Raw genomic sequence first — 14,953 nt, 5'->3', positions numbered from 1 at the left:
GGATTTTGAAGTACTTCCTTAATTGCCGTTGACTGCAGCAGAACACCTGATGTTCTGAGACCCCAGAGCAGGAAAGGGAATTCTCTGGTAAGTTTCTGTGCAGTGAAAACCTGCAGCAGCCAAGTCTAATTCTGGGCTAACAACACTCTTGCTTTAGTCCCTGTGAAGACGTGCATGAGGTGTGTGACAACACTGTGCGCACAGGCAGCCACCTGCATCCCAAGACCTCACAGCACTTGACGAGGGAAGGAGCATTCTTGTCCCTTTTTTAAAGAGAAGGAGACTGAGCTACAGAGACACTGGGGTGGATTCGTCAGAAACAGGGAGAAGGCAGCTTGCACCTCTCCTATTCCAGAGCTGCCACAAGGTAGTTCTGAGCACTGCCCTAACATGCTGTCTGTCTGCAGTGGCCCCTATGGACCATTGCCCCAGTGTAGAATCACCAGAGTGCAGGTTCACTGTCGCTACCCGCCTTTGTCTGGAGCCACACAAAACAGCATTAACAGGGACCAGGATATGAACCTATAACTTCTTCCTACCATAGGAAACTCCCTTTAGAAAAACAACAACAAACGGCTGGGGCTACTGGCCATGTAGTTGGATGAGACTGTTCTTAGCCTTGCTGTCTGAACATCTCCCGTATCCCTCCTTAAAATACACGCATATTTGACCATCCTCATTCCAGCCTGCAAGCCAGCATTAAACTAAAATCTAATGATAGCTTGAGCTCCAGCGAATCCATTTGAAAAGTCAGCCGAAACGGCTGTAAACAGACAGAATCACCAATTGGGGGAAAGGGGTAAGACTGAGTCAAGAGAAATGAAGTTGAACAAATATTTGCTCTGTGGCAGCTACTGGAGAAATTCCTCCAGTGTGAAAACACATTGCAAATAAAGGAACACTCTGCTGCTGGCTTTCCCTGGGCTAGAGTGAGGCTTAGGTTATTTATTTATTTTGCCTTTGGGGGCTCTGCAGCATCCTAGGAAATTAGTTATAACCGTCCTCAACGGATACAAAATTTTAGAGAGCGATATTTGCTTTCACCTGAGCGATTCAGCTTGTACGAGCACAGTCCCCGGGGATTGTTACCCAGGGACACTTCAAAGCAGAGCTGCAGTGAACAGCCAGACAGCTGCGTCGACTTTGATGGAGACATGGAGCTCAACACTGCTGTACAAGAAAAAAAATTGACAGCGTCAGATACAGCTGTCTGAGGGTTGTCAGAATAAACAAACCACACCCAAGCCTACGTGGATTACTGTGGCTCAAACACAGGAGCTAATTATAGGTGTGTCCCAGTGTTGACTAGTGCTTGATAAAACAAAGGTTACTTTCTAGGTAATGAACTTCCCCCATCACACACATGTGCCCTAGATACTGCGGGAAAGGGATGGAACCACAGGTTTCTATTTCATCTTTATGATTTCCTGTGTAGCTTGGAGGGTTGTGAAGCTTTTGTGCAGGTAAGAGAAGGCGGAGCATTAGTTTGAGAGCTGATGTGTATTCAGTTCATAGAATCATAGAATCTCAGGGTTGGAAGGGACCTCAGGAGGTCATCTAGTCCAACCCCCTGCTCAAAGCAGGACCAATTCCCAACTAAATCATCCCAGCCAGGGCTTTGTCAAACAGACAGTTCCCTGCAGGAGCAGACATATCTTCCACTTGTTTTGCTGAGGGACAGCTGCTAGTCTCAGTTCTCAAACTTTTGTATGCGTGGCCCCTTTCACATAGCAAGCCTCTGAGTGCCACCCCCTTTATAAATTAAAAACACAATTTTTTATATTATACACTATTATAAATGCTGGAGGTGAAGCGGGTTTTGGGGGTGGAGGCTGACACCTTGCAACCTCCATGTAATAATGTTGCGACCACCTGAGAGGTCACAACCCCCAGTTTGAGAACCCCTGATTATGGAGATTGGAGAGCCCCGTATGACAGCTGAGAATCTGGCCTATTGTCTCTCCAGAGCTCCCAGCCCATAGTCAGCGGGACTAGTTCTTGATCCCAAGTCTCCAGGGAGTGGAGAACACCTAATAGGCTCCTGAAGAGAGACTGGGACTGAAAACTCAACAAAGCATTAGGACTAGACATCAGGAAATTGAGTTCGTTCCCAGCTTGGCCACTGCTATATGGAATTTTGAGCAAGTCACTTAGACCTGTGTTTTTGTGACTCAGTTTCCATATCAGTAACAGACAGATTATGTTTTCTCCCTTCATGAGGGAGGTTATCAGGTTGAATTTATTAACATCTCATAGACTTTAAGGCCAGAAGGGACCATCTGACCTCCTGCTCACTGCAGGCCACAGAACCTCACCCAGTAAAGCATATTGAGCTCAGATTGAGTGTGTTATAGACATGCAAAATATTTTTATTTATTAATATTTAGTTCTTGAGAGAGAGGGTCATATATTTCCTCCCCCCACCCCAATATCTGTAAAGACTTGCCTAATAACCTTGTCTGTTGTTGTTTTGAGCTAGGCAGACCAGTGACTCATCTGCAGTTACAATGGTAACTATAATTAGGGAAAAATGCTTCCGCAACTGAGGCTCTTTCCTCTGATGTAAGCGCGCCAGTATCCTTGCACAGGATTAATTCTTTCAATGGTTTGGTGTGGATGTGGGCACCTAGTGCTTATATGTGACATTTAGCATTGTTTTAGTAGATTTTCTGGCTGGAAATGCCGCCTAAGAAGCTTGTACTGTTGTGGAGTCTCTTCATGTTTCTCCACTTGGTTTATGCTTATAGCTATAGCTAGACTTTTAAAAAAATCAAAACAATAGAAATAAATAGAACAGAATAGTAATCAAAGAGAATATTCAGGCCATGTGAAATAATCTGCCACCCTTTAAAAAAAAGAATTAAAAACTAAAGCTCATCGGAAAATTTCCATAGAAATTTTGTCAAAAACCAGGTGGGGAGAAAAACATTTTCTGTTTTCCGATCACCCCGGTTGTTGTGGTTTCTGTATATTATTTATTATTTTTATTATAATAGAGCCTAAAGACTGCAAGCAAGATTAGGGTAGCATTATGCAAAGCACCGTGCAGCCACACAGTAAGTGATAGTCCCTGCCCCAAAATGCTCACCATCTAAAAAGACAAGACAGACAAAGGAAGGCTTATTATCTCCATAGGAAACTGAGAGATTAAGTGGCTTGCCAAAGGGGGCATAAAGGGTCTGTGACAGAGCTGGGAATTGAAGCAATGGTCTTGAATCCCAGGCTAGTGCTTTAACCACACCACTGTCTTCCCTCTCTTCTTCTACCCATACTTAAAATGCTGTAGGCCTTGATCCTACACAGTGTGGGTGCAGCGTGTTACATGTATATGCACAAGGTAAGGGGAACCTGATTCAGTGTTAATGAGAGCACCGCCTGTGCAGCAACCCAGTTACTTCTGTAGGAGTCACACCGAATGGGAGTGTCAGTTAAGCAACTCCTCTGCCTGTTGACGATCAAACACACTCCTGTCTCTCTAGACCCAGCCACTCCCTGTCAACATCCTGGGCCTGACTCTCCCACTGCCTTGTGAAATCATGGACATCAGTGAAATGAAGGTGTAAAAATGATACTACACCTCTACCCCGATATAACGTGACCTGATATAACACGAATTTGGATATAACCCGGTAAAGCAGTGCTCCGGGAGGGCGGGGCTGCGCACTCCGGTGGATCAAAGCAAGTTCGATACAACGCAGTTTCACCTATAACACGGTAAGATTTTTTGGCTCCTGAGGACAGCGTTATATCGAGGTAGAGGTGTATATTGATTTGATACAAGGCGTAAGCCCCTTCTCTGTTGGAGGCCTGATGTAAAGCATTGGAGCCAAGGGAGCATATCCATTGACTGCTTTGAGTTTGAGGGGCACTAGCACCTAGCCTTACTTGACTCGTATGTGCCTGCCTTCTATTCACACTTGTATTAGGGCGTAAGGACTTTGGCCCAGACACTCACTACGCTCTCAAATGAACTCACACAGAAAAATGATAAAAGGCAAAAATACCCTCTCACCCGTGGTCAAACACTTTTCCCAAAGCGACCTCTCAGTCCTCATCCTCAAAAGAAACCTGCACAACACTTTCAAAACACAGGCCTGGGAACTGAAATGCATAACTCCGCAGGACACTAAAAACCATGGACTGGTTTTATGGCTCATTATAACAATTTGTAACACCTCTGCCTGCTAACCCTTAATTGCCCACTTCATTTAAGTGGTCTCTTACAGCACGCGTGAACCCTTGATGCTTAACAATCTGTCCCAACTTGTATTTAGCTCAGACACTCTGGTTAGCTTCCCCAGACCTGAAGAAGAGCTCTGTGATGAAGCTCCAAAGCTGGTCCCTTCCACCAACAGAAGTTGGTCCAGTAAAAGGTATTACCTCCCCCGCCCTTTGTCTTGCTCACATCCTGGGATCAACACGGCTAAAACAACACTGCAAACAGATCCTCAAAGGTATGTAGGCTCCTAAATTTCATTGAAGTCAAGGGCCAGGAGGTGGTATCTTCCTCCAGCAAAAAATATTTACCCTCAGTCGGAGTTTCCTTTTCATTTCCTTTGAGGATCTGGGCCTCTGTACTTGCCACTGCAAAGACCCACAGGATCAAGCAGTGCCAGGCAATATTATAAAGAACAATTGAACTTAGTGGGCTTGAGTCTCTCTTGGCTTGCACCTCCACGCACACATTCACACCCGTGTGCTGCCTCAGCATGGTAGCATCTTACATCCCCTTTGCTCAGTCCTCTTTCCCACCAGGAGGGAATCAGGCCTCTTTTCTGATCATAAGTAAGGCTGTGAGTTTGTCATGGAGGTCAAAGAAGTCAAGGATTCCATGACTTTCCAGGACATTCAGGACTTCTGCAGCGGCTGCTGCTAGGGCAGTCTCGGGCCACTGACCCCAGCAACAGGAGTTGGGATATGGGAGGGGGCTCAGGGCTAGGGAGCTCAGTGTTGGGGGGGACGGGTGTGTGCGGGGGTGAGGACTCCCGGCGGCGCTTACCTCGGGGAACTCCCCGGAAGCAGCGACATGTCCCTCCCTCAGCTCCTAGCTCCACGCACTGCCTCTACCTGTAGGCACCACCCCCGCAGCTCCCATTGGCCACAGTTCCCGGCCAATGGGAGCTGCAGAGCCGGCGCTTGGGGTGGGGGCAGCATGTGGAGCTATGAGCTGAGGGAGGGAGGGACATTTTGCCACTTCCGGGGAGTGCCGCAAGGGGCCGAGTAGGGAGGCTGCCAGTCCCGCCAACCCACCCCCCCAGCACCAGCAGGGGTCCCAGGCTGCTCCCTCGGACCGTGTCCCCCAGAGCACCCGCAGCACCACCTGGGCCGCAAGATCTAGTCAGGAGTATATAGTACAAGGTCACGGGCTGTGAATTTTTGTTTACTGCCCGTGACCTGTCCATGACTTTTACTAAAAATACCCAAGACTAAAATGTAGCCTTAATCATAAGGAAGAACAGAAAAAAATGTCAAGAACTTTTCATAACATTTTACATCACAAATTAAAATAATGTGAGTTAAAAGCATCATGTTTGATAGACCCGGCCTGACTCCTCTGCCTTTCTTAGGTCAGCCCAAAGGTTCAGAATTTGCACACCTGCATTTTTAGTTTTACTGGGACCAGCTGAGCACATTAAACAAAACTAGGTCAGGGCCGTTTCCGGCCGAGAGTTCCCAAGTAACACCGGACCACTGAGGATGGTGGGGGAGGGCGTTTCCATTTGCAGGTGAAAAAAAAAAAAAAGGATATTTTTGCCTTCGGGGTGAATTAAACTTCCACTGCTGTAATGTCTCCTTTTAACATAACCTCTGAAGGGCGTTTTAAGAGCATCTGTTACAGTCGCTGTTTGTTAAATTAGCCAGGCAAGGTGAAATGTGGTTAATTATTCTTCAGGCCAGGATATGCAATTTTTTGAGTTAGTTATTGTGTGTGTGAAGGGAGAGGGAGGGAAGCTTCAAAGCACAGAATGAAAAGTCTCAATACCTCCTGCTAAAACTTGGCATTGAATCCCGTGCCCTTCCATTCAGGAGATAGCAATAAATTAATTTCTAATGGGCACAACAGCCTGGCATGTTTTTACCACTCATTGTGTTTTATTCCAGCCTGTGATAGGGGCCATTGATATGTTTGTAAATGGGCTTGTGTTATATTGGGATAACTGGACTCTAACATCTATCATAATTAACTCTAACGAAGAAAAACAAATATTCATTTTCTGTACAAAAGATGTCCAAAGGAGGATGGAAGGTGCAGGGGGTTAGTTCCATGATTCCATGATCAGGACTGCCTCTTTGTTGTATATTTGTACAGCACCTAGCACATGGGGCCCTGTCATCTACTGTAAAAATAAATAATAGTTAATTCCCCAGTCACCACGGCCCTTATTCTGAAATGTACAGTGCACAGGGGGACGACTGCATCCACACCGACGTCAGCAGGGCTCTACACAGGAACTGGGATGCACCCACATGTGGTACATTGCAGAATCAGGACCTAAATTTACAGCAGAACATTTGTCTTTGCTGCAGAATGGTTCTCCAGAATCGAAGTAGAAGCAGGTGCCATCCCCTACCTGCTCTCAAACACAGTGTGCATTCTGTACACAGGCTACTTCACCTCCTCCCTGGGATTTGGCTTTCTTAATACAAAACCTAGCAATAATATATTAATAAAGTTTAGCTCAAACCTTTCTGGCCTTGCCTTTTCTTAGGGATCCTCCCTCTGGACAGATGAGTCCACACCTTAGATCCTCCCTCTGTAGAGAGCTTCTCCTACTTCCCTGATATTTGAGTGGTAACAAATCACCTGCCTCTGAGTCAGCAGAACCCACTTAGCCCTTTCTCAGCCTAATCAACACTTGCTATCAAGACGAGGTGCCTCAGGCCAACGCTGCCAACCCGTTACACTAACCTTACATTTGTTATTTATATTTTTAAAAAGATTAGTTTCTAATTTTTTTTGGTTATAAAAACAACAGCAAACAACTCTTCCAAACATGGACCAAGAGTAAGCAATGCAGTGACCTATGCCCTAATCTGCAGACAGCATAAATCTGAAACCTAAAGACTGCAATTGGAATATCAACATTGCTAACTGTTTCATGGCTGGGATCAAAGCAGTGTTTAGGATTAAAGAACCAGCACAGGGCATAAAGGCAGGTGGATGAAGCACTCTTTGAATGTGAGTGACAGGGTGCAAAGCTGGCATTGCTGTGACATTTAGCTGTTTAAGGATACACTTGTCCGGCTTGTGAAAGCACTCAGGGAAACCTGCCTGACCTGTGTGGCAGCATTGTGTGATCTGAATCACAAGTTGGCACCCAGGTTTGTATCAGTGCTTGTTTGTTCCCCATCTCTTTCTTCATCCTTGCAGGCCTGAATCTCGAATCTGGACTGTGATGTTACTGCTTGGGACTTGTTTACTCTACTGTGCCAGGGTGACCATGCCTATCTGTGCTGTGGCCATGAGCAGTCACTTCGACTGGGACAAGAAACAGTCCGGCATTGTTCTGAGCAGCTTCTTCTGGGGCTACTGCTTAACTCAGATCATCGGAGGGCACCTCAGCGATCGGTACCAGAACTTTCTTATATTATCCCTTGCTCAGTTTTTGCAATAATTTTTTTTGGCAAAGTTACCAGGTATCTAACCTCCACCCCAAGGAGATGAGGACTGATAAACTATCTGTGAAGTACATCGATATCTCTGGAGGAAAAGCACCGTATGCCTGATCCAAAGTCCATTGAAGTCAATGGGAGTCTTTCCATTGACTTCAGTAAGTTTTGGATCAGGCCCTATGGCTCTGATCCAGCAAAGCACTTAAGCACGTGCCTAAACTTAAGTATGTGAGTAGTCCCCATTGGTTTCCAAGGGTATGTCTACACTACCTGCCAGTTCGGCGGGCAGCGATTGATCCAGCGGGGATCGATTTATCGCGTCTAGTATAGACGCGATAAATCGACCCCCGAGCCCTCTCCCGTCAACTCCTGTACTCCAGCGCTGCAAGAGGTGTGGGTGGAGTCGACAGGGGAGCGGCAGCAGTCGACTCACCGCAGTGAAGACACTGCGGTAAGTCGATCTAAGTACGTCGACTTCAGCTACGTTATTCACGTTCCATTCACGTAGCTGAAGCTGCGTAACTTAGATTGACCCCCCCCCCAGTGTAGACCAGGGCTAAGTTGGTACTGATCTTAAAGTTACACAAGTACTGAGGTGCTTTGCTGGAGTGTGGCCTATGTGCAGTTTAGGAATTACCTACATGCAAAAGTTGTAGTGTTTTAAACTATACCGGTATAGTTCAAGCTGTACAATCCCCACTAGTGTGGGTGCAGTTACATCAATAGGCGTTTGTATGAGTACCGTTTACCCCTGTATAGGAAGAGAAATAAGCTTGGCAAGTATAAGGCACCTTTATAATTGCATCCACGCTAGGGGTTGTACTGGTATAACTATTGCCATAAAGAATGACACCCCTAACCAAAATAGTTATATCAGTACAAAACTTGTGTGTAGACCAGGCCTTATTATTATGATCATTGCAATGCTCTTCCCATAGCCAGCATTAGCCAACTGCTCACATCAAGCACCATCTATTTATTAACAAAAGCTAAACACCGTCCTTGTGTGGATGGCAACTTTCAGACTGGTTATTCAAGCAATGAACAACCAGCCAGGGGCAACGTTCCCTGGTCTGCAGGGAAATCAACTCTTCGTTTCTTCGTCTCATCCGCGGAATTTGTTTTCTCTCTCTTCGTTCCATGCCCACGTTTCTAGGCAGTTCCTCCCGAGTTTATTCCCCTTTGCAGCCTCTAGTCGTGCTTGGGAAAAGCATGTGCTGCACAGTTTGATTGTATTAATTAAAAAAAAACAACCAAAAAATCCAGTCAGCTGTTTTGTGGAAACCCCAGTAATTACCTGCTTGCGTTCATCCCCCAGATTGCAGTGTCCTAAGGGGGCACGGCTTTCCTGTAAAATCTTGTGTAAGAAACACAGTCTCGGAGTCACACATTGTCTGTGCAGCGGGCTGTGCCATCGTATTGTGGTCTTTAATAGACTCTGCAAGCAAAGTGCACACAGGACACGAAAGGTTACAAGCAAGCAGAGCTAATGCTAAAGAGCGGATGGAACAGAAAATGCCATCATGCTTCGAGAAAAAGAGCACAGTGCTAACTGCTTGTTGTTAAAACTTCCCCTGCATCAGGGATTTTCTCAACTCCGAGCTCGTAACCAGCCTGCCCTTCCGCATTGCTGATTGGGAAGGGGATCCTGGCTATTTGGGATGAAGGTAGGCTCCCAGTATAGAAAAGGGGATCCCAGTACTGAACAGGCTGAGAACTACTGTACCCTCTCTGTTGTTTGTAAAACTTTCTCTGTTGCTTTAAAATCAGGTTTCTCTCCCGATGTCTCTGCCGATGTCACCCTCTTTTACCTGTGTTCACCTTGTGTTTCTAAGGTGGGCTTGTAATTAACACGCTCCTGCTTTTGTTTACTTCCCCAGGGGTGCCCGCGCGTCACTGAAGATGTAACTGTATGGACAGGTGGAATGGATAATCACTTTCCATCCCAAACAGTATGAATGTGGCTAGGATTCATCTCTCATCCCCACTGTCTGCTGCTGCTGGGGAGCAAGTGGGGATTTCCCTTGGGCACCCCTTCACTCTCAGTGCATTCTAGGGCCTCTCAGACATGCAGTTAAATGGTAGGACTGATGCCGTGTTCTGCTGCTACATGACGGTACAGGACACATGCAATTCTGGAGATGACTCCAGTTGAGATGGGGAAGGGTCTGCTTTGCTGCTCACCTCCCTGAAGGAAGCAGATGAAGGGTGCAGGTCAGCTGGCCATCCCTGAAGACATTTGTGGGTTGAGAAGGTCAGGTGGAGAGGCCTGGCTGACTTTCGTTATTAAACAGCTTGGAAGAGACGCCTGAAGTCCTGATTCCGAGTCCGTGCGCCAACCCCATACCCTACCCACAGTTCCCCTTTTACATAATTCATGCGTATCTTTCAGGATCGGAGGAGAAAAAGTCCTCCTCCTCTCTGCATCTGCCTGGGGTTTCATCACCGCCATCACTCCGCTGCTCACCTATATCAGCTCTGCCCACCTGATTTTCATGACAATAGCTCGATTCCTCATGGGACTACTGCAAGGTGAGACAAAAAATTGTGTGTGTGTTCGTTCCACCCAGGCTTATACTGCAACTCCATATATGATGGAGTCAAATGAAAGTCATAACTGCAAGGTGTAAATTGCAATGCTGGTTAGAGCAAGCTGTTTCTGAGCTGCCCCCACATCTGGAACTCCTGTTATAAAAACTGCTGTGGCTGGGTGCAGAGTTGAGACATTTGTCTCTGAGAAAGGTGCTGTCACTATAAAAAGCTTTAATCTCTGTGTCTGCCTCTGAAATGGCAAACGTGCTTCAAAGCACCTGCAATTTGACGGGTTCTTTCGCCTGAGCTATGATAATTTGGGATGATTTTCTCTTCCACTTGCTGAACTGCAAAAGCCTGGCAAGTGCTACCCAAAAGTTGGTTGAGGTGACTTTTTCTTGTTAACCGATAAGAAACTCTGGGTTATTTTCACTGTTTTGTTTCTGGGCTTCTGCCTCCATTGACTGGGTGCCTGATACATCATTATAAATAATTACATTTTTGTAAGCTACTAGGGCAACATAGCTTCTCAGTGAGGGCCTTTTCTCCTGCTTCCTCCTTTCCCCCCCGTCTTTCTTTGTGCTCCTCCTTTTCGATGTAAGAGTTTATTATTTCGGGGCCACATGTCTACCAAGGACTAGATTAACACTAGGTAGCATCCATTCCAGTTTTAACCAGGTACAAATTAGCCCGTATTTTAATCACTGCAACAGCTGACCCATTCTAGAATTCAGCTCTTCCCTGCCCCCCACCCTGGGAGTTTTACATCCTCTCCACATCTGTCTCCATAGTGTCATGAATGCCAACCCCCCACTGAAACCATCTGGTGCCATTACTATGTAAAATCTTGGGATGCTATCCCATGTGACCCTGCCACTCAGCAGAGCACATGATGTTGTCATCACCAGAACCAGGATGAATCACTCACTTCGCCATAAGAAAAAGCTGGCAACTATTTAATAAGGATTAAAAGTTACTAAAGCTTTTTCAACCCTGGGGGAGAAAAAGGACCAGTTTTGGTGTGGCTCAGCTATTGTATAGCGGTGGAGTGCTGGCCTGGTGGTTAAGGTTCCCCGACCTGGGAGTCAGGAGAGCTGGGGTCAGTTCCCAGCTCTGCTCAGACTCCTTGTGTAATTTTTAGCAAGTCACTGAATTTGTCTGTGCCTCAGTTCCCCAGCTGTAAAATGGGGATAACGGCCCTGCTCTATCGCACTGGAAGTTGTGAGGATAAATGCATCCACACTTAGGAGGGGCTCAAATATTACAGTAAAGGGGGGCAATGGCAGCAGATACAGAGAAGGCACAAATGAGCTTCCAAATGGCCATGTGGTATATCAAGGGGAGCAGTGGGCTGCCATAAGTCATACTGGTGTGTGACACCGTGAGGTCATTGCTTTGTTGACTCGTTTTGGCATTTATCTATCGTTGGATTTGAGTCAAACACGCTCACACGCGAGTGCAAGTTTGACTGATGTGTACCCTGACTGGCAATGGCTGACTCTTTCATTTCCATTGTTGTTAGGAGTGTACTTCCCTGCCTTGGCCAGCCTCTTTTCTCAGAAGGTCCGTGAGAGTGAGCGAGCTTTCACGTGCAGCACAGTAGGGACTGGCTCTCAGTTTGGGTAAGTTCCCATTGGCTTTGGGTGGTGAGTGACAGAGTCTCAGAGGGATGCCATAGGTCAGGAGATAAAGTGCCATTAAACTTCTATAGGCAAAAACACCAACCCTCAAAGTACATCTGGAACACTGGATCCTGTAGGGTATCCGTTCCAGTTGAAGAAGGCTCAGACAGTTGCTATAGAATATACACACTCATTACTGAAGTCTTTGAGCCTCTCAGAGTTGGTAAGACAACTCCCACCTTTTCATGCTCTCCGTATGTGTGTATATATATCTCCTCAATATATGTTCCATTCTATGCATCCAAAGAAGTGAGCTGTAGCCCACGAAAGCTTATGCTCAAATAAATTTGTTAGTCTCTAAGGTGCCACAAGTACTCCTGTTCTTTTTGCGGATACAGACTAACACGGCTGCTACTCTGAAACCTCTCTCAAGTGTGTTGAGGATTAAAGGGATTTTATCTTTTCTTTTGAGTAAGCGGCTTGAAGGAGTTGCTATTACATTTGGTTTCCAACAGGAGGTGGCATGGTCCAGCAGGAAGAGCAAGACAGGCCATCTAGGGTCCTGAATTCTATTTCTGACCCTTCCACTGACTTGCTGCGTGACCATGGGCACGTCACTTAACCTCCCTGTGCCTCAGTTTCTCTCTCCGTTAAATGGGGATTAATAATACTTTCCCACCTTTGTAAAGTTCTTGGAGAACCTCTGATAGAAACGGCTATAGAGCTGCAAAGCAGCAGTAGTATTTTATGCACCATATCTATTCCTGTGACTTTCTTTTGCGGACAGACGTATTCCGGGATATAAATGGTGATCTTGCTGGAAGGACTAAGGGTATGTCTACACAGCAATTAAACACCCACGGCTGGCCCCAGTCAGCTGACTTGGGCTTATGGAGCTCAGGCTGCAGGGCCATAAAATTGTATTGTAGACATCCAGGCTTGGGCTGGAGCTTGAGCCAAAATGTCTACACTGCAGTTTTACAGCCCCGCAAGCCCGAGTCAGCTGACACAAGCCAGTCACAGCTGCTTAATTGCTGTGTAGACATACCTAAGTGGGCTAAGGGTTCTTTCCCTGCTAAAATGTCCTTGTGTCAGTGCCTACAATCAGAGTGTACCTCAGAATGCTCTGTGGCATCCTTTCATTGGCAGGTATTTCAGACATCAGTAGGAAACAAAGGCCTAGATTTGCGACTGGTGTAAACTGACCATGGTCCAACAACTTCAGTAGAACTACGCTGACTTACACCAGCTGAGGATTTGACCCAAAGTGTCAAATTAAGAAATAGAGCAGGTTCTTCTCCAGTGCCGTAGCAATAGAATGGTCTATAGTACAGTGGAGTGGTTTTTAATAACCGGGCATCCTCTCCTCAGGTAGGAAATGACTAGCCAATGCAAATGTTTGATAAGATGAACAGCTCTTGAGGGCTGGATAAATAACATCCAATAAACCATAGTGTTGACTCCTTACCGGTGACACATGGATTGTGAGTTTGCCCAAAGAACACTCCGATCAGTCTCATAATCTCTCTGGTTTTTCTTTCCAGGACGCTGGTGATTGGTGGGGCAGGGTCCCTCCTTCTGGACTGGTATGGCTGGGAAAGTGTCTTCTATTTCTCTGGATTACTCACTTTGCTCTGGGTTTACTGCATGTGCAAATACCTCCTGAATGAAAAAGGTAACCCCCCACCCTATTCATTCCTACTAGCAATAGCTGTTCATGAGGCTGTGCAGTGGAGATGACAGGAAAGTGATGTATGGCAATTGTTAACCCTGGGGCAAACGACAGGTGGCACTACCACCTCCTCCTCTGGCTGGATTCTGAGTGGCACCCGACCTGCTAGGCCGCCTCTGAGCAAACCTACTGGATCAGCCCCACATGTGACTTAGGTGTCCAAAAGCCTGGCTCTTCCTGGTTTGTGAATCTCTTTGGGGCTTAGGCAGAAACGTAGGTGCGTAGAGAACTTTTACTGCAAAAACTTGGGTGCTGAGTGAGCTTAGGCGCCTACAGGGTTTGGCAGGAGATTCATGGATGGCAGTGGAGCCAGAACTGGGACTTAGGTCCTTAAGCCTCAGACTTGGGCACCTAAGTCTGGGCTTTAGGCACCTAAGTACCTTCATGGATTGCAGACTAGCTGTTGTTAATTTTTTTGTAGGCTTTACAGAAAATGAGACTTTTAAGGAGGATCTTGAAGGAGCATAATTAGGTGGTTTTGGGATGTTTTCGGGGAGCCAGAAGCCCCAGAAGCTCCCTAGAAGTGGGGGGAGGGCACCGGCACCTGAACCATGATCCTACCCCTGCTCCACCTCTTCCCCTGAGTCCCTGCCCTCACTCCACCTCGTCCCCTGAAGCCCCGCCCTCGCTCTGCCTCTTCCCCCAAGGCTCCACCCCCACTTGCTCCTCTCCGCCCCCTCCTCCCCGTCGCTTGCCCTTAAGGCAGGTAAAAAGTGAAGGGGCCATGGCCCCCTGACCCTGCCGTTCCAGCGCCCCTGTGCGGAGTGTAAGGGACAGCATGGGAGAAGCACAAAGGTGCTTGTTTGAAAATGTATCAACTGAGCAATGGAGGCAGGCAGGAGTCGACACTGAAGGAGAGATGATAGGTAGGGTGGGGGATAGGCCATTAAGGGACTTGAAAGTGAAGACAAGTAGCCCATGTTTGATGCAATAGAGAAGGGGAACCAGTGGAGGGAAGCAAAGAGAAGGGTGACGTGGGCAAAGTGATGGGCTAGGAAAATGATCTTTGCAACAGCCTTCTGAGTGGATGTGAGCAGGGTAAGGTTGCATTTGTCAAGGCCAGTGGCAGTAATTGAGACCGCACCAGGGTCCTTTCAGGACAGAGGTTCAGCATTAACTCTTGATTTGCTGTGTCTGGAGGCGTGCGTGTGTGTGTGTGTGTGTGCATGGGGTGAGGGTTTGGAGGAAGTTCAGTTAGAACACCACCGCTACTTAAAGTAGTTTTTATGGTTTAATGCAGGGGTCGGCAACGTTCGGCACGCGGCTTGCCAGTGTAAGCACCCTGGCGAGCCGCGTGCTGAACGTTGCCGACCCCTGGCATAGATGGTCCAGGGTTATCCTTCTGAATGCACATTTTAAGCAGTTCTTAAACCATGTGGTTAAGCCCTAGGATAAAACAGATCCAATGTGTCTGTATAGACTATTGGAAAACATAGCTTTGATTTGATATATT

The 14,953-nt window shown here is 46.8% G+C and overlaps 1 protein-coding gene across 1 annotated transcript in view; it reads left to right on the top strand.

The window, feature by feature from the left end:
• SLC17A9 (solute carrier family 17 member 9) overlaps positions 1 to 14,953 on the top strand; it is a 32,273-nt gene that overhangs the window by 5,324 nt on the left and 11,996 nt on the right. The window contains exons 2-5 of the mRNA XM_024194710.3: positions 7,373 to 7,570; positions 10,007 to 10,146; positions 11,669 to 11,768; positions 13,313 to 13,443. Coding sequence (XP_024050478.2) covers positions 7,373 to 7,570; positions 10,007 to 10,146; positions 11,669 to 11,768; positions 13,313 to 13,443 — 569 coding nt within the window. The remainder of the gene's footprint in view (positions 1 to 7,372; positions 7,571 to 10,006; positions 10,147 to 11,668; positions 11,769 to 13,312; positions 13,444 to 14,953) is intronic.

The sequence above is a fragment of the Terrapene carolina genome, unplaced genomic scaffold, assembly GCF_002925995.2.
Source record: "Terrapene carolina triunguis isolate 2854851 unplaced genomic scaffold, T_m_triunguis-2.0 Scaffold130, whole genome shotgun sequence".
Taxonomy (NCBI): Eukaryota; Metazoa; Chordata; order Testudines; family Emydidae; genus Terrapene; species Terrapene triunguis.
Note: the sequence above shows the minus strand (reverse complement) of the source record. Positions and strands in the feature narration are given on the sequence as shown.